General features: G+C 37.0%; 3 protein-coding genes across 5 annotated transcripts in view; 2 read left to right on the forward strand and 1 right to left on the reverse strand.

Moving 5' to 3' along the window:
• The first annotated feature begins 2,421 nt into the window (after positions 1 to 2,421).
• Positions 2,422 to 19,300, forward strand: LOC123869608 (protein expanded). Of its 2 annotated transcripts, none has more exons than XM_045912585.1 (4): positions 2,422 to 2,704; positions 13,631 to 13,882; positions 14,181 to 14,260; positions 14,350 to 19,300. In XM_045912585.1, the coding sequence occupies exons 2-4, from the start codon at positions 13,660 to 13,662 to the stop codon at positions 17,839 to 17,841; spliced, it is 3,795 nt and encodes a 1,264-aa protein (XP_045768541.1). In that variant the 5' UTR covers positions 2,422 to 2,704; positions 13,631 to 13,659; the 3' UTR covers positions 17,842 to 19,300. The 2 variants fall into 2 exon arrangements, with proteins under 2 accessions (XP_045768541.1, XP_045768542.1); XM_045912586.1 differs by lacking the exon at positions 2,422 to 2,704 and adding an exon at positions 2,762 to 2,931.
• On the reverse strand, positions 18,684 to 22,954 carry LOC123869615. The gene is made up of 3 exons (XM_045912594.1): positions 22,381 to 22,954; positions 22,143 to 22,285; positions 18,684 to 22,027 (listed from the first exon to the last, which is right to left on the reverse strand). Exons 1-3 carry the CDS (start codon positions 22,592 to 22,594, stop codon positions 20,516 to 20,518), a joined length of 1,869 nt encoding a protein of 622 aa, XP_045768550.1. The 5' UTR covers positions 22,595 to 22,954; the 3' UTR covers positions 18,684 to 20,515.
• Positions 22,955 to 23,549: 595 nt separating this feature from the next.
• Positions 23,550 to 27,262, forward strand: part of LOC123869613 (carnitine O-palmitoyltransferase 2, mitochondrial) — a 32,455-nt gene continuing 28,742 nt past the window's right edge. For both annotated transcript variants that reach the window (XR_006796928.1, XM_045912592.1), the window contains exons 1-4: positions 23,550 to 24,319; positions 25,170 to 25,348; positions 25,869 to 26,136; positions 27,026 to 27,216. Coding sequence is in view for 1 of the 2 variants with exons in the window: in XM_045912592.1 (XP_045768548.1) it covers positions 23,700 to 24,319; positions 25,170 to 25,348; positions 25,869 to 26,136; positions 27,026 to 27,216 (1,258 nt within the window). In the remaining variant the exon portion in view is untranslated. The remainder of the gene's footprint in view (positions 24,320 to 25,169; positions 25,349 to 25,868; positions 26,137 to 27,025; positions 27,217 to 27,262) is intronic.

The following is a 27,262-nucleotide window of genomic DNA, read 5'->3' on the forward strand; positions in this document are numbered from 1 at the left end:
AGGTCATATTGTGTCCCTACTCCCTAGAATAGATTAACCAAAAATAAACGTACAGTCCGACATGGCTCTTTTGGCAATTGGATGACATTTACAGAGGGGCGTAGCTTGTCCGACAAGACCAAGACTCTCTTGGCACTTGAGTGACATTGACAGGGGAGCGCAGTTGTAGCACAAAGGCTGCCATCAACTAAATTCTTATCAAGTTTGGGGAATATCTTGAAAATGTCAATGTTGAAAATCGAGAAAGTTATATCTAATTTTTACTGAAAGAATTAGGAAAGCTGTTCTTGTTTGTACATTGAAAAAGAATCATAAAAACCATTGATAGGCCAGGGACTTTCAGGGACTGGAATTTCTCAAATTTAAAAAAAAGTGACATTTCGATTTTTTTATTTAGCAACACACATGCAAGGGGGCAGCCCAGCAGCCATATCTCTATGGGGGCAGCACATTGACGTAGGGCAGCATGACACTTCACAAGATGGCGGTGAATAAGTTCCAATTTTGGCCACACGCCAAGAGAGCCTTGTCGAACTGTAGCACAAAGACTGCCAGATAAAATCTTCTCAAGTTTAGGGAATATCTTGAAAATGTCAATGTTGAAAATCTAATAAGTTTTATCTAATTTTAACTGAAAGAGAAATTAGGAAAGCCATTCCTGTTTGTATATATAATACTAACTATAACATAATATATCGGGGATCGGGGGCCCGAGGGCCGGAGTTGGCCCGCGTGCCGTAGTTTGCCCATCACTGATCTAGTCTATGCTTCGTACCTAAAATAATAATATTGCACCATCTGGAATTCCTGAATCACTATAGTTTAGGAGTGCTGTACTATGCATCATCAGGGTTGAGGAGTTGGGACTTGGAGTGTCGTTGCTTGGTACCTTCAATATTAACTAATTCATTATGGACACTTCCTGAATCGTGATAACTTAGGCGGGCAGTAATCCTTCAGCATCAGGATTAAGGAAACTACAGTTGATTTAAAAAAAAATTGCAAATCGGTCCACATACCTCGAAAAAATCAGTGTACATTATAAAAAAACGGACCGAATTTGGAAGTCGGTTAAAAAAGGACAAAAGAAAATCATAAAAAAACAATATTTTAGTATTTTTAGGGTTCCGTACCTCAAAAGGAAAACCGAAACCCTTATAGGATCACTAATTAGTTGTCTGTCTGTCTGACCATCTGTCCGTCCGTCCGTCTATCGTGTCTGTCAAGAAAACCTATAGGGTTCATCCCGTTGACCTAGATTCGTGAAATTTGGCAGGTAGGTCTTATAGCTCAAGTAAAGGAAAAAATCCGAAACCCGTGAATTAGTGGTTACATCACAACAAAACAATTAAAATGTTTCAATTTTCAAAGATAACTGTACCAAGTGAGTTATGAAATGCAAGGGATTTACCTGTACATTCTAAAAAGGATTTTTATTCATTTTTATACGTAATAGTTTTTGATTTATCATGTAAAATGTCGGGAAAAAATGCCCAAGTACGGAACACTCGGTGCGCGAGGGTTCCGTAAGTAGGGTCTAACTCGCACTTGGTCGTATATAACCACAACGCTGATTCAATTCATTATGTTATTTATTTAAGAAATCTAAAGAACTCCATCAACCATAATCACACTTAATATTATAAAAGCGAAAGTTTGTATATGTGTGTGTGTGTGTGTATGTTTGTTACTCCTTCACGCAAAAACCACTGGACGGATTTGGCTGAAATTCGGAATGGAGATAGATAATATCCTGAATTAGCACACAGGCTACTTTTTATCCCGGAAAACCAAAGAGTTCTCCCGGGATTTCGAAAAACCTAAATCCACGCGGACGAAGTCGCGGGCGTCAGCTACTAACAGCATAAATGCGAAATTGTGTCTGTCTGTCTGCTAGTTTTTCACGGCCGGCCCATCCATTTATCCGATTTTGACGTTTCGTTTAAGTTAAAGTTAAAGTTAGCTTGCGTCCCGGGGATTCTACGCGGACGCAGTCGTTGGGGTGGTGACGGTGGTGAGCATCATCATCCATAGGTACCTACTTTAATAATAGTACCTACCTAGTACCTACTCAGTATAATATAGGCAAGTACCGAAACCCTCAATTTTACAGTTTTGTTAACTATAAGTAGGTAGGTAGGTATAGAATGTGGTTTTATTATGTGGTATCAATAGGTAACATTTTTTTTAAATAATAATTTTAAATGTATGCTGGTCGTATGTATATAAGTTTTATCTACCTAGGTAGGTTTTTTTGTTTTTTAAATACTTATATAAGTAGATTTGGCCAGACACATTCCGCGCGCGCGCGTTGAGCGTTCATCAACGCATCGCCGCCGCACGGGGAGCGTCCGACGGGCGACGGCCGACGACGACGCGGGTATGCCGCGTGCAGGCTCCCATGCTCCAGCCTACAGCGGGCCTCGGTCGGTACCCGCGCCACTATCTCGCCGCATTCCACTGAGCCAAAGCCGCGGCGCGCCCCGCGCGTGCCTTCATGCCTTGCCGACCCACGCGCCCTCGCCTCGCCGCTTCACTCAGTCGTTCCTATGCGCTTATAGAGAATATGCGCGCCGTCATTGCGCCGTAAAACTACGATCGAGAGATCGCGCGTACGGCGTACAGTGAAGTGAAGTGCCTATGGATGCGGTTGACTACGGAGTTTAATATCATTGTGATCTGCCTTTGGATTTGTTTATTAATGGTGAGTGAGGTGTTTGTCAACGACGCCCTGGACGGCCGCAGTAGATGCGCGCGCTTTCACGATGCGGCCACTTTCATTTCATACACATAGCTCGAATTCCGCGCCCGCGCCGACACCGCGCCGCGGCCGCTGACCCTGCGCCCGCGCGCCCTTCCTCACCATTGCTTGCCAGTCGCCACCACTCTGCAGCCACACTTGACTCCAATCAAACGGCTAAATACCCAATGGTATGCATTCAATTCGTATTGCAAAACTAGCACTATGACCTACTAATACCTACCATGTAGTAAGGAACTCGGTGTAGGTATGTAGTTAACAATGAGAAAACGTATGTTAACGTAACGTACTCGGCTGGCCAGGTGTTAGGCATTACGAATTAAGTACAATAAGTTGGCATAACAAAATTAGTTATTGTGAATAATATTTTCATGATGATGATGTAGGTAGAATATGAATAGAAAGTATATAATTAGTTATAGCAGGATGTTACAAGTGGTAAAACGTCACGATCCCATTGAGAGGTTGTAGAGCGTCAAATCCTTATCTAATGACTCCTAAATACATAAATATGGTCAAAATGGTATATTTCTAAGTTTGTGTATATTGATCGTTTTATGTTTCATAGGAAAAAACCCCGTTTTTATTAAATAAATCAATAAAACTAACTATCTTCATATTTTTTTGATTTCTAGGTAGCAGACATGCCATAATAACTAAATAGTAAATATGTAGGTACTCTAAAAAAAATAAAGAAACAGAAATGAATAACTATCAATATTCACAAACGGACTATTTTCGCCTATTTAGCCAATTTTAATGCATTTCCCTACAAACTCTCAACGGTTTTGCATCGATGATTTTTTGGGAGAAAACGTATTTGGTAATCATTCTATTTTGTCAGTCTGTCTGTCTGTACGCGCATCACGCGCGAAACTACTGAACGGACTTTCATACAGTGGTAACTGATAGTTAACAGATAGGGTAGTTTTATCCCAAAAAAAAAATAGGGATTCTTCGGGAAACGGGATCAAGTTTTTTATCGATTTAACTCCCTCAAATTTAAGCCGTATAGAACCGTAAAGGTTGTAAAGAAAAAGTAATTGTGAAAGGTTAAAAAGTTACTTACAAGGTTGGTACCATGAAAGTTTGAAGAAGATTTGATGAACAGTTGCAGAAACAGAGGATGGAATTCCTCAACGGGTAACAGCAAATCGATCGAGATCAGTATAATTGCTTAGTAATAAAAAGAAGTCTCTTAACCACAATGAAAATTTCATCAATGAAATTCATCAAAAATGACTAGACAAAATTATGGGCAACTATTTTCCTAAACAAAAATTGGTTTTAATTTTATAGAAAACGGCAATTTCGTACTCACACTTAACAAGGTCCTACTTAATAAATGCGCAGAAAATATAGGTGAGTCCATGAGCTTCTACTCGACCCACTTAATTAGAACCTGACCGACATTTAGGCACAATAATTACCCTGATAGGTATTACTTCGTTAAAACAATGTGACTTGTGAGATAATATACCTACCTATAGTCGAGTTATTGATAAAGCAAATGAATCATTAGCTACAGAATGGTTGCGAGCGCGACCGCATTCTTCCGATAGCAATGAGTTTGTGTAAATAAAGACAGCCTGCACGTAATACGCCTGAACGTGGGTAAATACCTATTATCTATACCTAATATCCGTTTAGGTACATAATATAGGTATACCATCGTTCAGGGAATCATGTTCCCTTACTCATGTAGATTCTCCTAATGTACCTACCTAGGTATGTAATAATAGAAATTAAGTCATTAAGACTTTGGATGTAAATAAATTTTGGGGCGAGGAGAGCACACAGCCTGATCTGGATACCTACAACAGCAGGGCCTGATTTACCCACAGGCTAATTAGGATAGAGCCTAGGCCGCAAAGAGGAGGGGGCGCTGATCTTGTCTTTGCAACCACCCCTTTTTTCACCCTCAATGACCTTAGCAGTTTCACAACAGGTGGGTCTGAAAATGAACATTATTAAGAGGAATTGTCTTATGCTCATGTCCCACCCTACCCAGCAATACGTTGAGAGCTCTACTCTCGAAATCATAGAAGAGTGTGTGAGAGAAACAGATTAGAATCTGACTGGGCTGGGTAGCGTTCGGAAACCAAAATCTTCGAACAGTGCGTGTTACCAGTGATAACATAATATGGATCCGAGACATGATCGTTGACATAGGCCTCATAAGAAAGGTCAGAATCACTCAGTAGACGATGGAGAGAGTTATACTTGAAGTTTTTCAACGTAATTAAATCAGTGATGAGGAGATCTGTAGTAGAACCAGAGAAACCGACATAGCTGAATGGGTTGCGAAACTAGTGGTAATGGGTGGGCACATGATTCGATGGACCCATGCACGTTGGAATCTCAAGGTTCTGGTACTTTGCACCGGAAAGTGCAGCATCGTGTTGGCAGACCCCTATGTATATACTTCAGACAGTATAAGCCTGTGACTTTTGGAAGTCCTTATAAGAGACCTACATCCACCTGTGGACGTCCATCGATTGAAAATGATCGGTACTTACCACACATACCACACTATTACACTGTAAGTGTAATTAGCATTTACCTACAATGATACACAACAATTTGTATATCATAAAGCGAGGACAACAAAATCTCAGAAATGTGAGTCTATTAAGTATCTTGTGGTACCGTTCAGAATAGTTCCTACCTACCTAGTAGTAATAGAAAAGCACCTACTATATCCATATAGCTAATGTCTTTCTATCAATCTAGTTAACCACTTATATAATGATACTGTAACCCAGAGGTTCCCAGGTTTTTTTCTCATAGACCACTTTCAAAATTTAGCTGGCTCCGGTGGACTCCCTGCAGCTGCATTTCTAACATATTCCCAAAAGTGGACCAAAATGTGAAGATTAGATCTATATATTAGAGTTCCAACTTCCAATCACGAATTAATAGTTTTCGAAAAAAAATAATTTAGTTCTTCACTATCGAAAGCAGGCAGATTCGTGGACCCCCGATTACAAATTGTGAACCCCCATTTTTGTCACGCCAACGTAGTCCCCCGTCGAGTACCTCGTCGACCCCTAGGGGTCCACCTGGACCACTTTGGGCACTAATGCTGTAACCGGACGATTTCTGTACATTTTAATAATATTTTGAAAATTGTAATCGCCCAAACCAATTCTTTTTTTTAAATTTTGTCTGTCTTCTAAATCTTAACTACAAGTATTATGCAACCGAACAAAGGTTGTATTTGGACCATGTGAAGATCTAAGGAATAGTTTCGGAGATGAAGGACGGAACTCCTCAACGAGTAACAGCAAATCAATATGGATCAATGTAATTATCTTAGTAAAAATTAACCATATTATACTTATATTATACTAATCCTGTGAAGATAATACAGCCATTGTCGAAATTAAATGCCATAAGCCTACTTTGTCGTATTAATTTACAAATTGCGAAAAACCAAATTTTTGAATTTCTTGGATAGTAGGGACTGAGGAGAGGATACGGGACGTTATATTGCGGAGATCGGAAGCTAGATGAGGGGAACAGACCAAGTAAATAGTAAAATCAATGTGACAGCGCGGCGTTTTCTCACGGTTTACCTAGTCATCAAAAAAGCGCCAATACCGAGAGCCAATAGAGTCGCAATGATAATGCTTGGGATGCTGTGACCGATGACCTCAAATTCAATTGAGTAGGTACTTAAGCAAGTATACCTCCATCTTCATCATCATCCATCCATCAATCCATATCCTATCCTATGTTACACAAGAAGATGCCTATCCAAAATTACAAACGCGTCCCATCATAGGCCACATCATCACTTCGGTGGTGATTGTGGTCTAATGTGTACTTATACTTTTTTTTAAAGACTATGGCTCTTATTGTACCTATAGCTACCAACTTACATACACACTTATTGATAATTTCTCTATAAGTATTTCATATTTGGTACCTAGGTATTTAAATTACACATTACTGATTATGTACAATTCAAGTTACATGGAGTTAAAAATAGCAACGAATATTACACTTGCGATATAAAATAGCAGCACATCAGCTAATTATTATCAAAACTAGTTTTGACTCGGTATGGTTTTTCTGACTAGTTTCGCCGGAATGCGGTCTGATGTAAGGCGTTAAAAATGCGGAGAACTCTTCGAAGGAGCTTCACGGATAAACTTGGGATACAAATTACTACTTATATATACTTACTCAATACTTATAAGTAGGTAGCTACTTACTACTTACCTGTATATAACTGACGGCATAGTAAGTATTTACAAAATGAAACTATTTATTCAATGAAAACGTTCGTTGGTCGGAACAGCAACGTAGAGTAGATTTACAGGTAGTAGGCACGTAAAATCGGACAGGCATTTAAATATCTATAATTCAAGACAAACGTGGGAAAATCTGATTTTCAATACCTACGAAAGTTTCTTTTAATAACTATAGGACACTTGTAATAATATTCTTTGGCTCAAGATCTACACTTCAATCAAAAATACCTATATTATGTACCTACATATTTTGGATGATACTTTAATATCGCTGTAGACCTCAAAACAGTATTTTTTGAAATTTTTGTTTCGACTTTCGACACACATAACAAGGTGAAACATAAAGGTAAGCGGATTTAGTAAAAAAATGTTTGAATTACGTCAATCATAATATGTAAACATTAAGCATGCGTTTAATCCATCCATATAGTCAAGAAAGGCTCTATCGCTGTATGACGTCAGTATGACGTCCCAGTAGGCACAATGCTTGTGCCACGTGCGAAATCTATCTACGTATTTGAACAAAGCATTGATTAATTAGGTACCTACTTACCTTCCTACCTATTTTTTTTTCAATTTCTTAAATCACTCGGTAGTCCAGTGGCATAAGGCAGCTTAAAAAATAGGCGTAGAAGAGTTCCATTCTCTAGCTTCGGAATTCAGTCCGCTCCTCAACCGTTAAGCTATTGAGGTTTTATTAAAGGTTTGTGCAGACTGCAGTTGAAATCGAAGAAACATAACCTAATACCTATGTCCATCTGTATTCTGTATCTATCGATCGGTTGGATCGAGGACCTCCTCCTTTCCGTAAAGTCGGTTAAAAAACCGGCCAGTGCGAGTCGACTTTTAGGGTTCCGTCAGAATGATGATAATTTTTTTTAACAACTTAAGTGAGTAGGTACTTCTTTTACTAAGTTTTTTTTTAATTAATCATTTCCGAACTAGAATAGCATCGCAATAAATCGTGAATGAAACCCAAAAAATGTCCGTTTGTTAACAAACTATGAATCGTTGTTTAAATGCAGTATAGTAAAACATATGGTACATAATAATATACCGAAATTTCATATTCCTAACTAACTACATACTTAGATTAGTTTTGGGCTAAAACTCATTTCTCATTAGTCATTACAGACAGCAGAGATATTGGTAAGGCTCCGTTTTGCCCTTTGGGTACGAACCTTAAAAAGGTAGCACGAAAGCACACGATATAGTGCACCTACCCGTAATTTACTAGGTATTAAATGTTTTATGTTAGAATATAAAATCCACTAAGCCAGCATCATGGAAATGAAAGTAGGTGGGTGCCTACATTTGAAACTCGCTCGAAAGGTTCCCCAAAATTCCGTTTATAATCGTCATAATAACAATGTGCGAGTGTCAAAAGTGGTGGCGAGATGTCGAAAAGTGGAGGCAACGACGTCCATAGGTATGCGAGGACGCAAGATGCGGCTGGCGTAAGGGGAGGGGCGCTCGGCATCTGAAGGTCGTCCGCATTCCTCGCGTCGCCGACCGCCGCTGCCTGCTACCGCGCTTACGTAGCGCCCCGCCCGCCCGCCGCCGCGCGCGACCGGTTCCCCCGCCCCGCCAGCCTGACCGCCATCACAAACTATCGCGCATTTATTCAAACAAAATAATACCAGCCACGTGCGCGTCCGGTTTACGCGCTGAGGATTCCGTATCTTTCCGAATACAAACCCTATTGCCGTTAAAAAATATAACAACACTTTAAAGCTTAATATTTCCCAAAAAAAAACCGACTTCAACAACCACAAACACTAAAAGGTAAAAAATAATTCAATTTACTGAATATATTACATTATGTAAGTAATACAAGACTTAATTAATATGAAGATCTATAATAACATTTTTTGGAACCGGTGTCAATTAGCCGCACGAACCGTTCACTCGTCATATTATTGTTTGACTCCACATTGGCACCGACTCCAAAAAATCCTTGTACATACATAATTTATATTCAGTAATAAATTAAATTATTTTTTACTTTTTAGTGTTTGTGGTTATCGAAGTCTGTTTAATTTTTTCGAAAATTTTTTTTCACATTTTTGAGTGGCCCCACTGTATTAAATTAAAATATGCTTTGCCTGGTTAAAAACCTACTATTTACCAAGCTATTAGACTGATCGCGAGCAATTTACTCATATCCATTGAGGTCTGTTCTCCATCTCCAAAATATGGGATCACTTAGGAAGTTATACCCTTTCAAACAAAACAAAAAAAAATCAAAATCGGTCCAGGGCTCCTGGTTCCCCAATTATTCGAAGACGAGTAATTGGGGAACACAGGTAACATACAGTAAAAAAATACATTCCGACGAATTGAGAACCTCCTCCTTTTTTGAAGTCGGTTAATAAAGATCACTAAATCGGAAAATGGTTTACAGTTTACACACACCGGTAATATATTTAAAGGACCTATCAATTAATCAACTTCACACCATGAGATAAAAATATTATCGATATCGATTACCCCGTATGTGATGTCACATCACTAGAAAATTGCTATCTCGACTTGTCGCGAACAGTAGGTAAGTACTTAATATTTTTAGGGTTCCGTGCCTCAAAAGGAAAAACGGAACCCTTATAGGATCACTTTGTTGTCTGTCTGTTTGTGTGTCCGTCCGTCCGTCGTGTCTGTCAAGAAAACCTATATGGTACTTCCCGTTGACCTAGATTCAGAATCATGAAATTTGACAGGTAGGTAGACCCATTAGACCTACCTATTCAGATATTTTCCTTTAACTACTTGTGTAGTTAAACGAAGAAATCTGAAAACCGTGAATTTGTGGTTCCAATATCACATTAAAAAAAATGTGTTTTAATTTTTAAAGTAAGATAACTATACCAAGTGGGGTATCATATGAAAGAACTTTATCTGGATATTCTAAAACAGATTTTTATTTATTTTTATGCCCAATAGTTTTTGATTTATCGTGCAAAACGTCGGAAAAAATACCTGAGTACGGGACCCTCGGTGTGCGAGTCTGACTCGCACTTGACCGGTTTTTTTACTAAGCTGTTACACTCGCTATTGATTTGCTGTTACCCGTTGAGAAATTCCTTCCTCCATGTCTGAAACTAGCCATCAGAAGATTGGAACCTATTTGACAGTACTTACAACCTTTATCAAGATCAAGGTCAAAGGTGTTATTTTTTGCATGGATTAATCCTGGAGTGACATAGTGATCCTTATATCCCGGAAAATCAAAGTGCCCACGGGATTTTCAAAAACAATTCCTGCAAGATGGTACCTATGCCTTCAATGGTAACTTTGTCCTTCAATCACGCCAACAGATTACCAAATTCACGAGATTTTTCGCGCGGGTATACTTACCTACTTAAAGATCTGGAAACTGACATATTATTTTATCCCAGAAAACAAAAAGTTTCCACCGGATTACTAAAAAGTAAAAACTCTAAATCTACAAGTAAAGAAGTCACGGGCACCATCTAGTACACACGTAACAATTGCACTTCAAAGAAATGCCTATACTTTTTATATGATTTTTGATTTTTTAATTTATGTTCTCAATTTTTAGGGTTCCGCACCTTAAAAGGAATCCTTATAGGGTCACTTCGTTGTCTTCTGTCGTGTTTGTCGGGGTAATCAAAACCTATCGGGTAGGGTACTTCCCGTTGATCAAGAATCATGAAAGCTGTCTTCTATGGTCTTATATATGTCACCGTGAAATTGTAAACACCGTTAGATTATAATCCACCAGAATCGATTTCGTGAGATTGTAAACTGTCGAAAGATTGTGATGTGAACCTCTCTATTGTGTGAGTTACAGAGAGTGACATCGCCGTGTGCGTAAGTATTCCAAACAGAATTTTGTCGGATTTCGCGATATCGGTTGTGTTGATTTGTATATAATGATGTCGTGTAGTTAATTGTGGGTGAAATTTTTTTTGTGCCGCCAGGACTACGTCATCCTAGTGGCATATTATTCTTTCCGCCAATGCACGTACGAGAAAAACAATAGATAGGTATACCTATACGCATAAGCTGGGACACACCAAACGCGTATGCAGCACGTACCTAAGCGTAGACGTAGCGCGTACCATGACGTTGTTAATGAATGAGATATGGTATACCGCTTGCGTGACGTGAACGTTCGCGTAGACGTAATGCGTGCTGTCATGTCTATCGATTCACGCGCGTCACTACGCGCGTGGTCACGTGTACGTGCTTGGTGTGAATCGGCTCTTAAATCCGTTCAGTAGTTTCAGCGTGATGCGTGCACAGTGCACACTTACAGACAGACAACCTGAACAAAAATTAAAAAAATAAAACTAAACCTTGTGCGCTATATCAATAATAGTGGTTCTAATGTCTAAAGCTCTGGCTACATACTCTGTCTTATCTGAGAGCTTACCCGCAAGTTTGTGCGGTTGGACGGCAATACGGTATCCCGCGCAGTTCCAAAAGCTGCTAAAGATTGGACTGCGCAGTTCTCGGTCTTGAAGCCAGAGCGTTAAATTTTCAAAAGTTATTTGACAGAAATCGTCCCCTTACAGTTTTATTATACGCACCTACCTATTTACTCGTAAGTACATATGTAGGTTATCACATTACAATAAATAAAATTAATTAATCAAAATCTTAAAGTAAAGAAGCCTACATAACATGTTCTTATGACTCCGAGATGAACAGCCGCAGAGGTACCGGATGCGATGAAATTTATTCGCGTCTAGTTTTTTTGAAGCGAACCCGTGATACTACATTCCAAGGAACATTTTATAATACGTATTTAATAAGTACAAGTACCGCAAAATTTGGTACGCCGCGCGTCGTTTCATTGATTTTTAATATGCTGTGATACAAGTGTTTAGTTTCATATTTGCTGAATATTAAGTAAATAACAAAACAGGTTGTTAGCATGTTGTTCTGCAAGTAGCCTAGGAATGCTGCATAACAAGGTATAGATTTGGTTTGGACAAGTTACATTTGTTTATTTATCTTATAATATTTCCTATTATTATAATTACATCGCGTTGCATCTTAGACCAAACACACTGCATAGGTACCTAATTCTTGGTAGGGTCTTGAATTAAGGTGGAAGCGACGGGCCTGCCCGCGAAATTCAAATTTAATTTGGTTTTTCGCAATTTGTAAACTAATACGACAACGTAGGCTTATGGTATTTTAATTGCGACAATGGCAGTATCATCCTCACAGGTTTATATAAAAATCTTTACTTGAAAGGGTCCAGTTTAAGAAATTAATTCTAGTATCGACTAATTTGTGAGAATAGTCGATACTAGAATTAATTCTTGAAGCCAAAAACAATATCAGGAATTTTACATTAATTGTGGCAAAACATTTCCGAAATAATAGCTCTACACAATACAATGTAGTACGAAAGCTGCAGGTAGCAAAAAAAGCAATTGTATACGAAAAAAAAAGAGTGGAATGCACAGATGGTGCAGATCCCGAGTCCCGACATTCCTAACTAAAGTACATATAAGTACCATGACCACCTTTTGGCAGACTTTGGATGCTTTGGATGTTAGTATGTATATTTATTTAGTATCCTACATCCATATAATAATTTGTCGAACACTGATTTGTTACATATAATTAACTAAATGATATACGCGACTTCGCCCGCGTGGAATTATAACAATCCCCAATGACTTTATTGACAATCCCGTTAAAAATAATAGGGGCCTTTAATAGTATCACACGTCTGTTTTAATAGGTACCTAACTACCTACATAATTATTATTTTATCATCTCACTTCATAGTCGCTGATCGTTCCTCCCTGTGTTGGGGACAATACGCAGAGATACTTTCAGCTTTTATAAAATAAGGAAGGCTGGCACTTGCTGGCTCTCTCTCTATACAGTAGGTACCTAATTAAAATATGTAAAAATTAAACATGGCGTTTGGCGCCAAAATTCATCAGTCCACCATGCATGCGCGTGCCGCTCTAGGGGATCTAACCAAGTGCGAGTCTGACTCGCGCACTGAGGGTTCCGTACTCAGAAGAACCATATTTTTTTCGACATTTTGCACGATAAATCAAAAACTGTTATGCATGAAAATAAATAAAAATCTGTTTTAGAATATACAGATAAAGTCCTTTCATATGATACCCCACTTAGTATAATATAATCTTACTTTGATAAATAAATAATTGAAAATACTAATTATTTTTGTTGGTATACATTTTAATTTTTTTCGTTTGATGTACCTAACCACAATTTATTATTTCACGGTTTTCGAATGTTTCCTTTACTTGTGCTAGACCTAGATACCAAATTTAAATAGAAATAAAAAGACCTACCTGCCAAATTTCATGATTCTAGGTCAACAGGAAGTGCCCTATAGGTTTCTTGACAAACACGACAGACAGACAGATAACAAAGTAATCCTAGAAGGGTTCCTTTTTTCCTTTTGATGTACGGAACCCCTAAAAAACAAAACACATAGGTAACTACTAAATCACGAACGCGGGCCAATCAAGAGAGAAAGTCCTACATATAAGAACTCCCATGAGAGCAAACTGTAATTTTGTTCCCGCTATCATCTAATGCCAATTTTCCTGTTTCGAATATATTAATGAATGTTCATAATTTGTTACAGGGAGAGCAATAGACGTCTCGAGATGCGATATGCGCGCTCTGTGTTCGGTTCGAGGGCCGCTGGGCGGGGAGACGCGTGCGCTGGGCGCGGGCGCACGCCTCCTGGCCCTGCGCATGCCCGGCCAGCCGCAGCCACTTCACTTCGTGGTGGAAGCAAAGGCAAGGGTCAAGGAATTGAAGACTTTGGCGCACGCGCACTCACAGCTTCTAGGCATGATCGATACCGAACTGTTTGGTTTAGCAGTCATGCAAAGTAAGTAGTCGTTCAGTACTATTTCTACATCGGTACCCTAACACTCACTTATATAACCACTTATGGAAAAACAATTTTCTTTTTTACTCTTTTAAAGTTTTTTTAGTGTTTTTAATCCAACTACGACAAATCTAAAAGGAAGGGTAATGATTTTAACGATCTATTTATGTATGTACATATGTATTTATGTATGTTCCACCGTAGTGCCTGAAGCACTGAGCCGATTTTGATGAATAAGGTTTTGATCGATTCGTTATTTTCATTTTTGTTTCATTAACAGCACTTCTTTGCTTTTCAGATGGCGAATACTTGTTCGTTGATTTAGAAAGCAAACTTTCAAAATATGCGCCAAAGAGCTGGAGATCTTCACACACGCATGTAAGTTTTGAGCATACCTAAGACAAGTTAATTCCGATCTTATATTTTTTTATAAACTGAATATAAAAATATATTTTTCTTTTTTTCAGGGCTTAGACGCAAACGGAAAACCCCTGTTGGAACTTCATCTGGTAATTCAATACTATATAGAAAGTCCTTTACTATTACACGATGACATTGGGCGCCATTTATACTTCCTTCAATTGCTAGAAAACATACGCACAAGAGACGCGTTACCCGCCGAAATACTTTTACTGCTGATTGGATTAGCATTGCAAGCTAAATATGGTGATGAAGAGGCTTATGAGGATCATGAATATTTTAAGGTGGAAGAATTTGTACCCCCCTCACTCACAGGTGATTGGGTATCAGCTGCTATACGAGCTTGTCACCGTGAACATCGCGGTCTTACAAAATCAGATGCAGAAATTAGATTTATTCGTGAGGTTTGCCTACTGCCAGATACGATAAACTCCCATCGATATCGACTCAAGCAGTCTAAAACAGAAACAGAGCCAGGAACCATATGGCTTCTTGTCACAGCTAAAGGTATTAAGATACTACCTGACAACGGTCCTGTATCAAATTTCATATGGAGTTCTATAGGCAAACTTAGTTTTGATCGAAAAAAGTTTGAAATAAGAACAGAAGAAGGAAAAATCACACTGTACTCGTCAAGTGAAGAAAAGTGTAAATACTTATTTGCTTTGTGTAAAGAGACACATCAATTTTCTATGAAAATTTCATCAAAATTAAATGAAATTCTTAAAAAAGAAGAGGATGAACGAAAACATTGTTTCAGCTACTCGAAGTCATTCACGTCTCAATATTGTCAAAACAAAAAAGAACAGAGAATATCGCTTATATCCTCCACAAGCTCTAATACAACATCTGGTATCGTTAGTGACAGAGTACAATCCGAAGATGAATTAGAGATAATGATCGACTCACCCCCAGCTCCGTCCACTGAAAGCTTAGCCTTTGCTCATTTGTTGGATTACTCGAATTCCTATATGATTCGATATATTCCTCAAGAAGTACAATCATTAAATAAATCATCTTCAGCCCAGCAACAGAAATGTAAAATGCGAATTAAAAAAAGCAAAGACGATGAAAACGTTTCTAAATATGAAACTGCATTAGATGTAGGACAATGTTCAGTGAATCAAACAGATGAGCCGGGTTCTTTACCAGAGCCAAGCATTGGAGCGGAAAAATTAACAGACAGCCCGATTTCAAATAAATTAAAATGTAACGGATCACAATGTTCTTCTTCATGCAGCACTGTAATACTAAAACGTGGCGGCTTAAGCACTCTTAGTAGAGTATCAAATTCTAGCAGTTTAGAACTAGGATATAGTCACACTGCACAAAATTCTATGCTAAGTGATAACAGTAATGTTGGGATCGAAGGGTTATATACTCAAGACACAGCATCCGCATTATATGATGGTTTAGGACAACCAGTCACAGCAGCTGCGTCTAGTGAGACGAGTGGTGTTTATACGATGGGTAGTTCTGAATTAACAGCTCGTTCAAAATTGTATGCTCATTCCGAGGAAAGCCGAACAGAATACAGTGGATCGCATTACGCCAGTTATGAAATATCGCAAGAAAACGATTTAGCTGATTTCGACAGTGTATCATCCATACTAAAAAATAAGTCTGAAAGGTCACAACATTCACCTAAAGGTTTAAGATTAACAGTTCCTCTAACTAATACCGACTGTGTTGATGGCACTCCTCAATTTTGTGACGTCGATCATGACGACAAGGAAAATATTTTTCGTGAACGCACCAATTCTAACGTCAGCGCTATTTCATTTCATGGTGATGGAAGTGATCCAACGGATAACAAACACAATTTACTTAGTGCAAGTGAATTAAGCGATTTAATAGTAGGTAGAGGTGTGTATCCTAAAACTCAATCAGTGAGCGACACCTTCGATTCTGTATCAGACTATGTAAGATTACCATTACCCTTTTCCGGTGACAGTTACCTTCAAGGTCATGAAGACACGGCTCCATCGGACGATAACTATCCGAATAATTCGTTCTTCGACCGACCTCCAACTCCACCAACGAGAATCGATAGCCGCAAAGGGCTGAATTTGTCTCTTCCTAATATATTGGATTTAGACGATGAGGTACCTGTGATTCCTATATGTCCTGATAAACCTCCGCCGCCATACGAATATAAGCATCTCACGCTTCCATCTCACGCTGCAGTACCGCCTAAGTCACCACCTGCTTATCCTGGCACATCAATATCCAATGGTTCTAAACAACCTGAGAAAAAAGAAGAGGTTCCAGCAAGAGTTGTAACATCCAAGCCAATGATTAATATATTAAAAGCAGAGGCAGGAGAAGTCAATGCTTCCGGCGAACGTACATTTGCTAGTCCAATGGTTTTGGAACACCGGTTTCAAAAATCTAAAAGACATCAAGCGTCTAGTCGTAGAGCTGGAAGATCTAAATTAGCACAAGGACTGAGTAATAACCTTTCACCGTCGAGAGAAATAGCACCACATATAGATTCAAACGTACTAGTTGCAATGATGAAACTGCCTCCACCACCACCACCACCGCGCCGTCCCCGGCTGCCACCGCCACCGCCCGTGTCGCGTCTGCCGCCGCCGCCGCCTCCGCACAACCCAATGTTTCATCAGCAGTTATATAGTGACGTTGACTACGTCTACTATCCACTTCAAGACCCATCTATATCACAGCAAAATTATATAGATCATAAAATAACAGAATCACGAATTTCTAACTTGCACAAAACCAGTTTACAGTATAGAAGTACGCCATACCTGTCGACTTCTTTGTCTGCATCGTCTACGTATGGATCAATACAGAATCTTTCGGACTCCTATATTCAAATGCCCGGCAACCGAACGAGTTGGTACTCGATGACGAGTAGAACATCCGTCAGTAGCCATTCTATAAATTTGGAACGAACTCCAATTTTATCGTGTGCACCGGAGCCAAGTTTTATTCGAACAAAATCGCATGAAAATATACTTAGCATTAAGGATCCACCACGAATAAAAACAAGGCGAATGCCGCCACCGCCACCGCCGCCTTATGAACATAAGAAAAAAATCCCTTCTCATCTAAAGGAGTTAAAAGGACCGAATTGTAGCACATCTAATAGTGACAACAGTGTAATTAAAGTGAAACCTAATTGTGATTTAGATATAAAAACTCTCAGAGAAAAAAGTAAAAACTTGGATTTGCCACTTATTGCTGCATTGTGTAATGATCGATCATTGTTAAAACAAACTAAAGCGTTTGGTGCCACAAAATTAGGTAAACAAACAGGTAGTGACTGTGAAAGTGACAAAAAAAGTGCCAAGCCTGCACAAATCACCACCGATAACGTAGATCTTAAGAATAAACAAGAAATAAATGCGAAGCGTGTAGTAACCGGGCCTCAAAAAAAAATATTAATACGAAATCCAACAGATAAGCTTCCAGCATTGCCCGGTTCTGAAACTCATACTCCTAGAGCTCTATCCAATACGTATGTTATGCATCCGAACGTAGGGAAACTCAAGAAGAGCCAACCTAGCTCATGACATCGCTAACATTATTTAAAAATAAGATTTTCTCGTTGTGAATCCTTCCAGTGCTATGATTATGCCGTTTTCATCCACCATTTTTATTGTAACAAAAGACTGACATTAGATAGTAACAATCCCACTGATATAATTTAATGAATGGTAGATTTTCCAACTATTAAGTATTGGAAAAAATTATGTGGACGTATTACTATATACTTAATTATATCAAATATTATGACTTACAAAAGAATTTTAATTTTCGATGCTCTAGGATTTTGAGTTCAGAAGTATCTTAGTAAAAAGCTGTAAATTCTAAAAGTTTTAGGTAATCTTAATGTACTGTAAGTAATTAATGCGAATCGATGTGGGTTACCGCGCTTGAATTTTTTAAGACGAGCTAATGTATAGCGAGATATCGAGGTATAGACACGTGTCTAAAATATATCTACCCTTCCTACGTTTTAACAGAGGGTTTAGTGTTTTGACACTTATTTTGATATTTCTGATAATTTTGATTTGCACTGACCACAAAGACCTAGTTATTAACAACACAAGTTTAAAATTTTAGTGGTGTAAGAAACAATTGTATCAATTTCAATTTTCTTTGATTCCCTTTCCTTTAAATACCTAAAAATGGTAGCCCTCATCAGGATAGTTCACACATGTGTAAATTGTACAAAAGTAATTTATTTATTGAAATAATTCACTCAATATCAATTCACTATTAAATAGTGATACATTTTTAAACCACAATATCATTTTAAATACTCATTTTTTAATATTATTCTGAAGTTAATGTATTTGATATGTAAGTATCTAAAGTCATTACTAAGTCCTAGTTAATTATAGAATTGTAATATTTTTCACAACTATTTATTTTCGATTACAATCATGTACATAACAGTATTTAAGTACATCTATTTTTCTAACGTGTACAAATGTATTATAAAAGTAAATTTCTTACATGAATATTAACGAGCATTATTAATTACATGCGGGATTACTTTTTGATCACTTGTGGTCTAAGGTTGAAATCTGTAGAGCGCACTTTGACTTAAGTTTCAGTTAAAACGAGACAGATTTATGCCAGCGGTATATCGCTGGATCATTTTAACAGTGTTTTAAGTCTGAATAAAGTCTAGTGCGCTCTATAGATCTCAGCCTAAGATTCAGTATTAGAAATATAGGTACCTAGGTACTAGGTACCCCAAGAAGTTGAAAAAAAAAAAAGTTTGCCTTCTTTCCCCTAAGTGCAACTATGGGGTTGCCAGGTACAAACAGATAAGAAAGCGTTATTAATATACCCTCATTTGTTATTTAATCGAATTTTGTATCAAATGAAAGATCATTTTAATTCCAATCCAACCATATTAGGTTGCTTTCCGAGAGATGGTCAAGCTTGATGTCAAGCACGTAGATCTGTTTGGTTGATCAAGCAAACGGCACGTCATTATCTCGAACACTGTCCGAACGTCGCGTCAAGCAAAAATGAAAACTCGCATCAATCAAGTGCCAAGCACGTAGATGCTTGACTCAAGGATCAAGTAAACTTTGTAAATGGCCAAAATGCTTGACTGGCACGTAGATGCTTGACTCAAGCATCAATTAAATTTTATAAATGGCCAAAATGCTTGACTGAAGCAAATGTCTACATGCTTGACTGTCTTGGAAGCTCTTCATCAGAAAAGAAAAAAACAGAAAAATTTATATCTTAAAGCTAGACAAGTAAAACTAAAAAAAAAAAAAAACACGGTAAATTACAAGCACGAAGTGAAAATAATAGTTGAATATCAATTGTAAAAACTGTAAGTACAAAATTTTCAATAAATATAGAAAAACATAACATAAGTATAATATAACATAAATAATACTTAGGTATTAAGACGTAGTACATAGTTCATCATAGTAAAAATTTACTTACAAAATATTAAAATAACAACATCTTTATAGAAAAGCAAAACAAAAAGTAGATTAGAGATTCGTTACATCTTAGGTAGTAACACCAATAATGACGGTTTACGAAGCTTTCGATGAGTGGGTTGGCTTAAAACTAATTACTACTATGTATTATTACCACTTATTGATGTCAGAAACAAGATAAAAATAACGCAGGTTATTCGAAAATTAACAAAATCTAGCCTATTTAATTAAGCCTCTTTGGTAATTGTACCTGCAAAGTATACCTACAGTTTTCTTAATACTTAGACTGGATGAATATCTAGTACTGAAAATCAAAATATCATGGCTATTAGATCAGATCTACTGGTAATACTGACACGTAAGTGTTATTAGATTTTTACAAAAACTAATCGAACTAGGTACGTTACTATTCGCAATACAACTAAGTACTTAGACAATAGATGCAAATAACATCCATGACGCTGATTATATTACTTACCACTACTAATTATAGCTGCTGTCTGTTGAGAAGAGTAGGTTTTTGAAGTTGATTCAATTCCATTCAACTAATAAGTAGTACATCGTTAGTCACTTTTAGGGTCCCGTACCCAAAGGGTAAAAGACGGAACTCTATACTTAAAAATAAAATTTTGGTATTTGGTAAAAAATTAATTAAGTACTTATTCATTATTAATGTTATGTACGCAACCCCAAAATAGCGAGTCCCGACTCGCGCTTGGCCCGTTTTTTTTAAAAAAGAGACCAACAAAAATAATAGGAAATTAATATTTTATTTTTCCAACTTTAATATAATCGCGGAGTATGGTGGAAACGTGACTTCATCAAAATATAAAACTTGCCCAACCAAAGAGCTGTTTGTACTAGCAACGACTGTTCCACCGTAAAACATGGTTGACAGGTCAGTAGTGATGGATTTGCTGCCGAAATTACCGACAAAAACGCAAGTGTTTCTACGTGGATACCAGCGTTCGATCAAAACAAGGTTTTCCTCAGTTTTACGTATCTCCGTATTTTTAAGAACACTACCCTCTTTATAAATGTCCTTTAAATATATTGTTGGAGTATTCAATCTTAACATTATAAAACTTTTAATAACGTTAAGGTAATGGTACCTCGGTTTTAAAGCAGATTCTGAAATCCAGGGCAGAGCAGGGGCAGCATTGCTAGCTTTCTCATTATTAGAGAATGTCATCATAGCGACATTGGTAATCAACTTGTGTTCATGGAAATCTCGCTCAATATCATGACCGGACAATCCGCCGAGCCCTATCTCATCGCCGTAAAATATGCTAACAGTACCCGGTAAAGCTAGCTCAAGAGCTGTTAATGCCAATGTATAATTTTCATACTTTTCAGATATCCTCTCACTATTTATATTGCCAATATTCCAAAGGACCCACGGATAATGTGGTTTGCCCCAAAGAGGCCCAGATAAAATGTTATCTATACGATTTTTCAAACCTGTAGGACCATTGTGCAGATCTAAATGAACCTCAATGAGATCAATCCTATTTAGAAACACTGTGAGAGAAGTAGCTTTAGCTTTCTCGAGTACTTCTTCACTTGCTATAAAGATTTTGCCACTTCCTAAAATTTGTTTCCAAAGCTGAAGAGATTTTTCGAAATTAACATCATCAACAAAATTTTCCAAATTTTTCAAATAAAAGCCGTCTACATGTTGTACTCGTGACCAATAAGCAATAGCTACAGACATTGGATCTTTACTTTCTTGGGGGTCGATAGAAAACACAAAAGTATTATTTAAATTATACGACTCTAGTGGTTCAGCCATAGTTAAAACAGGTATATCCAAGATAATATTCATACCCTTTTTGTGGGCCACAGTCACTAAATCTTGAAAATCTTTTAAAACTCCTATACGTTTATCTATCTGGAGCAAAGATGTTGTATTAAAATAATTGTAAGGATAATCATTGGCTTCAAATATATAATTGAGTCGAATAGATGAGCCGCCTAGCTCTTTAATATAGTCTAACTTTTTAATAAGTCCCTTCAAGTCTCCGAAACCGTCATTATTAGAATCTTTAAAACTTGCAGGGAAAATTTCATAGAAGACTTTACCTTGATACCATGGGAGGTCAGGGTTACATGACTTTGGTATGGTAACAACCATTGCAACAATGGCACCAATACAAGCAACAAGACCTGAGATGACAAACCAAAGTAAAACTTTTCGTATAATTATCCAATTCCAATTCACAAAACTTGGCAACTTCCTGTTATTAATGTTAAGGCTTCCATTGAGTTTACAAATTTCAGGCTAGAACAATAAAAAAAACACTTTGTATATGTTTAACTCAAAATGCACAAGCCAAAATCATTACATAGATTGGGGCCTGCTTCAGTTTAAGATAGAAAGTAAAGGCTATACCTACCTGTCCCATAATAATATCACCATTTTTGCTGAGTGTTTGGTAGTCCAACATACTAATATTGTTTATAAGTTGTGCACTAACTGGATCTTGAACTACAGAATTGGAATCTCCTGATGAACTAGAATCTCCTGCACAAGCATCAGCTGAAATTTAAGTAAGTACTTATAATTTTTCTATTTCAACAATTAAAACTGATTATGAACCAAGTGGATTTTCAAATTAAAATTATCTTACTTACCTGAACTTTGAAGATCAATTTTTGGATCATCGTTTAAAGTTATAAAGGGTCCTTCGTTCATTTCTTCCGAGAGAGGGTGCTTAAAGTCTAATGGAGTTGGACTTGGAGTCATAGGCAGGAGTAGACATGTAGAAGATTTCACACCACGAAGATAATCTAACGTCTCAAGATCGGGACCATCGTTATTACTACTGCTTTCCGGTAAATCATTCATTTTTAAGGCGCTATCGTTATGAATTATCCACACATAAAATTAAATAACCTCAGCAGAGGATCGTTATCAAGACCGCCGTAACTCGTGTGGTGATGTGGTCTATTAATAAATGACAAAAATTTTAGAAATGTTATGAACCTAGCTCACTGCTAAGCTGCTGACATTAAAGTCAAAAGGTCAGAACCATGTCAGAATTTCTGAAGTCGGCATTCGAGTGCCGTATCGGCATTCGGCTGCCAAACAATTTGAGAGTAAACTTCTAAATCACTCTTTCACGGACAAAATTAAACACAAATAAAAATATTGTAGAATATTTTTATAATTCAAATTTTTAAAATCACTGTCATTTAAAAACACAGTTTAAAAATATCTAAAATCTAAATGTCAGCCGTCAGGTGTCAACTTCGATCATAGATCTATAATAACTTTCAACTGGACTTCGTCTGCGTTGGCGTTTGCTGACGCACGTGCGGTGCCTTTTTGGAGTGTTTTTTTTTTTTTTTTGTTTAAAGTGGCCGGTTTTTGTGTTTTACTGGTGGAAGCGCTCCAAGGGGGCGCCGCACGTGTGTCAGCGAACGCCAGCACAGACGAAGTCCAAGGTCCATACAATTATATAGTTTGAGTTTCCCTAATTTGTAAATAATTACAAACCTGACATTGGACTTAGTCTGTGTTGGTGTTAGCTGGCGGGCGTGCTCTGCCTTTTTGGAGTGTTTTTTTTTTTTGTTAAAACTGACTGGAAAGCGCTCTAAGAGGGTGCCGTGTGTGTGTCGGCGAGCGCCGGCACAGACGGGTTCCATACTTGTATAGTTTCCCTAACTTGTTACAAAAAATAACTACAAACTTGACATTAGCTAATCTTTCAAGTAAAGCCAGACGAGAGAGGAACCTGACATTGGATAATTTATGTAAAGCCGGACGAGAGAAAAAAAATGGTGTCAACTGTCAACGTGCTGTCATCAACCATCTGACACTGGCCAACGTCAAAAAGAAGAATCGAAGAATTTTTTGTATTTAATATTTATTATTTACATTTTACGTTTTTTAAGAGCTTTCTTTATGAAGTTTCAGCCGAAGTTAACAATTGCCTAATATATATTATATTATGCTTCATAAAATGCTTAAGTTAAACCACATTTCATATTGTAACGTAGCAGTAGCCAAGTTTAAAGTCCGAAGTTTTGCTAGCAAGGGAATTAATATAAAGGATGTAAACTATCAATATTTACAAAGGAGCAAGGTGCCTACATTCCATTTTCAAAAGTCCCTTCCACGACTTCCTATACCTGAATTAGACAAAACTCGGGAACGTTATTTAAACGCACTACGACCGCTTCTAAATGATGGCCAGTTTAATGAAGCGGTAAAGAGAACTAGTAATTTTGTGGCAAATGAAGGAAACCAATTGCAAGCCAAACTTATTTCGAAGGATAAATACAACAAGCATACAAGTTACATATCAGATTATTGGTTTGATCTATATTTAAGAGATCGAGTGGCTTTACCCATCAATTACAACCCCTTCCTGGTAATGCAGAATGATGTAAGGCCAGAATACAACAACCAGTTGGTCAGAGCTACAAACCTATTAGTAAGCGCAGTAAGATTTATGTTATCACTAAGAGAAGAGATACTGGAACCTGAAGTATATCACCTACAACCAAAAAAAAGTAACACTCAGTTATTCAGAACAGTAACTGGGCTATTGCCAGCAAGCTTATCTTGGTTTGTATTTACCACATTCACTAGCTCTACAAATTTGCATTACAGTAGAGACTTGATTAACCAGACTAATTGTTGTAGTAAGGCATTTGGATGATAATCGAAAATCCAGATACATAATTGAATCTATGAAGAAAAACTATTTTTGTACATACATATTACTAACACATAATGTTAGGTCTTTATTCGAAACAATAAATACAAATCGAACTTATCAATAAAAATAAATGTTTATTAAAAGAATAAAGATATAATTTCACACATACATATGTAATATACATTAGTTAACATACATATTTTCTTTAATTATTAAAATGTTGCAATCTTAATCATCTTTAATTTAGTTTAAAATATTTGGTAAATAATTGCCATTTGGCATAAACAATTGATTGGTTGGCAATCCAGATAATCGCGAGTCTGTATGATTGAGGTCTGGATAATTGAGTCTCTACTGTATTTAAGTGCAGGCTTATATCTTATAGTGTTATAATTTGTATTATATTCAGTTAGAGAGTCCTGATACTATACACAATATAAGTTCATTGCTTAAATAATTAAGTATAACTAGAACAAATCTAAATTTACAATAATTGGGATATGTCAAAACTAAAAAATTTTTCTTAGGAACTATTAAATCTTCCAAAATTCATAAAATCAACATTTGCTGTTAGTTTTAAGTTTGCCAACCATATTAAATTATCGATTTAATTAAAAAAGTACATCATATTTATGACATCACATCTGTGTGTTTCATGCAAGCTCTCTGAGTAAGCAAGCATTCTGATGTTTCATAAAAAGTCGCTGATTTGACTAGTATCATCAACTCTATTGTAAACTATCTGTATTATTTCAGGTATGGAGCATATTTATTCAAAGCATTTCCACTTGATATGAGTCAATTCACTGGGTTGTTTAACGCCACTCGCATCCCTATGTTAAACAAGGACAAAATCCTCAGAGATCCAACTTGCAACCATGTTGTTGTGCAGAAGAATGGCAATTTTTATGTCTTTGATGTATTGGACATGGATGGTAATTGAATATTATTTACTAGTTGACCTACCCTGGCTTTGCCTGGATGGGTTTATTTTTTCCATGGATAGAAGTGATCAAACTAAATTAAATAAGAAATAAAACCAATTGCTAATCTGAAAGCGCCCTTAAATTGAAAAAAAAAAAAATGGCCATGTGCGAGTCAGACTCGCGCACGAAGGGTTCCCTACCACCATACAAGATATGGCATTTTTATGTCCAACACTGTGTACACCATTTATATGTGGTTTAGTGAATTAAATTTTTCGTGAACACATTTTAATTTTTTTTTTGTGATACCACAATTCACAGTTTTCGGATTTATTCCTTTACTTGTTCTATAAGACCTACCTACCCACCAAATTTCATGATTCTAGGTCAACGGGAAGTACCCTATAGGTTTTCTTGACAGACATGACAGACAGATGAACAGACAGACAACAAAATGATCCTATAAGGGTTCCTTTTGAGGTACAAAACTCTCAAAATGAAAACTCTTAAATGTTGAACTTACTTTCAGGTAATCTATTATCACCTGCAGAAATACATGGCAATTTAGCACAAATCCTAAAAGACAATTCAAAAGCTGATTTTCCCTTGGGAGTTTTAACAACTCAGAATAGGGATGAATGGGCCAATCAGAGAACACATTTGGAGGAAACTGGAAATAAAGAAGCATTACACAAAATTGATACTGCAATATTTAATTTAGTACTTGATGATGTTTGCATCAATGACAATAAACATAAACTATTGGCGCATTATTTACATACAGATGGGTCTAACAGGTAATTTTATGAAAGTCTTAATAGGTTAATGCAATATTGTCTTAATTACTCCAACAGAGGAAAAGAAATAGGTACAATTAGGTATTAATAATAATATGGTTATTATATTAGGTACAAAAAAAAACCCGTCAAGTGCGAGGCCGACTCAAACACTTCTGTATCATCGTACAAGATATTTCTAACTCTTTTGTGTAGAACACTGCAAGTTAGATACGAACTGCGCCATCTATGATGATTTAGTATTTTGTGTTCGTGAATAGTTTTTTTAATGTAATGTACATCATTAAAAAAAATTAAATGTGTTTTAATTTTCAAAGTAAGATAACTATACCAAGTGGGGTATCATATGAAAGGGTTTTACTTGTACATTTTAAAACAGATTTTTATTTATTTTTTGGGCAAAAAAGTTTTTGATTTATCGTGCAAAATGTCGAGTATGGAACCCTCGGTGCGCGAGTTTGACTCGCACTTGGCCGGTTTTTTCCTTTTGAGGTATAGAATCCTAAAAATCAAACTAAACTAAGCAAAGTTGTTATTGCACTACTAAATTTTGAAACTACCTGAGACATCATTAGAGGAAGAAACAAGTGAATGCGTCAAAGTATACTGTCTCTACTTCAGAGACAGTCAGGATATTTTATGATTTTAATTAAGTCAATAATAAGTATAAAGAATATGTTAGGTAATGGTTAGGTATAAGTTTTTTGCACAGGGAATAATGTGACTGATGTTTTTTGGAAAGAAAATTCCCAAATAAAAATTAAAATAAAACAAGTTCAGACAATAAATACAATGTGTATGCCGTACTTGTGCTTTAAACACTGTTTATATTAATTACATGCTGATTATTTACTGAACTTGAATTAAATCTAATTATCATTCTTTTTAGTTGGTTTGACAAGTCGTTCAGTCTCATTGTCACCAAAGATGGTGTGTCTGGTATTAACTTTGAGCACTCGTGGGGGGACGGTGTTGCCGTCCTCAGGTTTTTCCAAGACATCTACACAGAGACTACTACCAAGCCTTTTATAGGGCCCGAAAGTACACCATCAGATAAACAAGTCACAGTAAAAAAATTAGGTAAGTACTGAAAGTGGTGAAGACGTCGGTTTCTCATATAGGGATT

This window comes from Maniola jurtina, chromosome 11 (genome assembly GCF_905333055.1).
Source record: "Maniola jurtina chromosome 11, ilManJurt1.1, whole genome shotgun sequence".
Taxonomy (NCBI): domain Eukaryota; kingdom Metazoa; phylum Arthropoda; class Insecta; order Lepidoptera; family Nymphalidae; genus Maniola; species Maniola jurtina.

Bases quoted from the DNA above. Each gene is read 5' to 3' on its own strand.
- LOC123869608 (XM_045912585.1), top strand. From the start codon at position 13,660: ATGCGCGCTCTGTGTTCGGTTCGAGGGCCGCTGGGCGGGGAGACGCGT. The intron at 13,883-14,180 runs GTAAGTAGTCGT...TTTGCTTTTCAG, and splicing joins TGGTTTAGCAGTCATGCAAA to ATGGCGAATACTTGTTCGTT. The intron at 14,261-14,349 runs GTAAGTTTTGAG...TCTTTTTTTCAG, and splicing joins GGAGATCTTCACACACGCAT to GGCTTAGACGCAAACGGAAA.
- LOC123869615 (XM_045912594.1), bottom strand. From the start codon at position 22,594: ATGAATGATTTACCGGAAAGCAGTAGTAATAACGATGGTCCCGATCTT. The intron at 22,286-22,380 runs GTAAGTAAGATA...CTTAAATTTCAG, and splicing joins AATTGATCTTCAAAGTTCAG to CTGATGCTTGTGCAGGAGAT. The intron at 22,028-22,142 runs GTAGGTATAGCC...TTATTGTTCTAG, and splicing joins GTGATATTATTATGGGACAG to CCTGAAATTTGTAAACTCAA.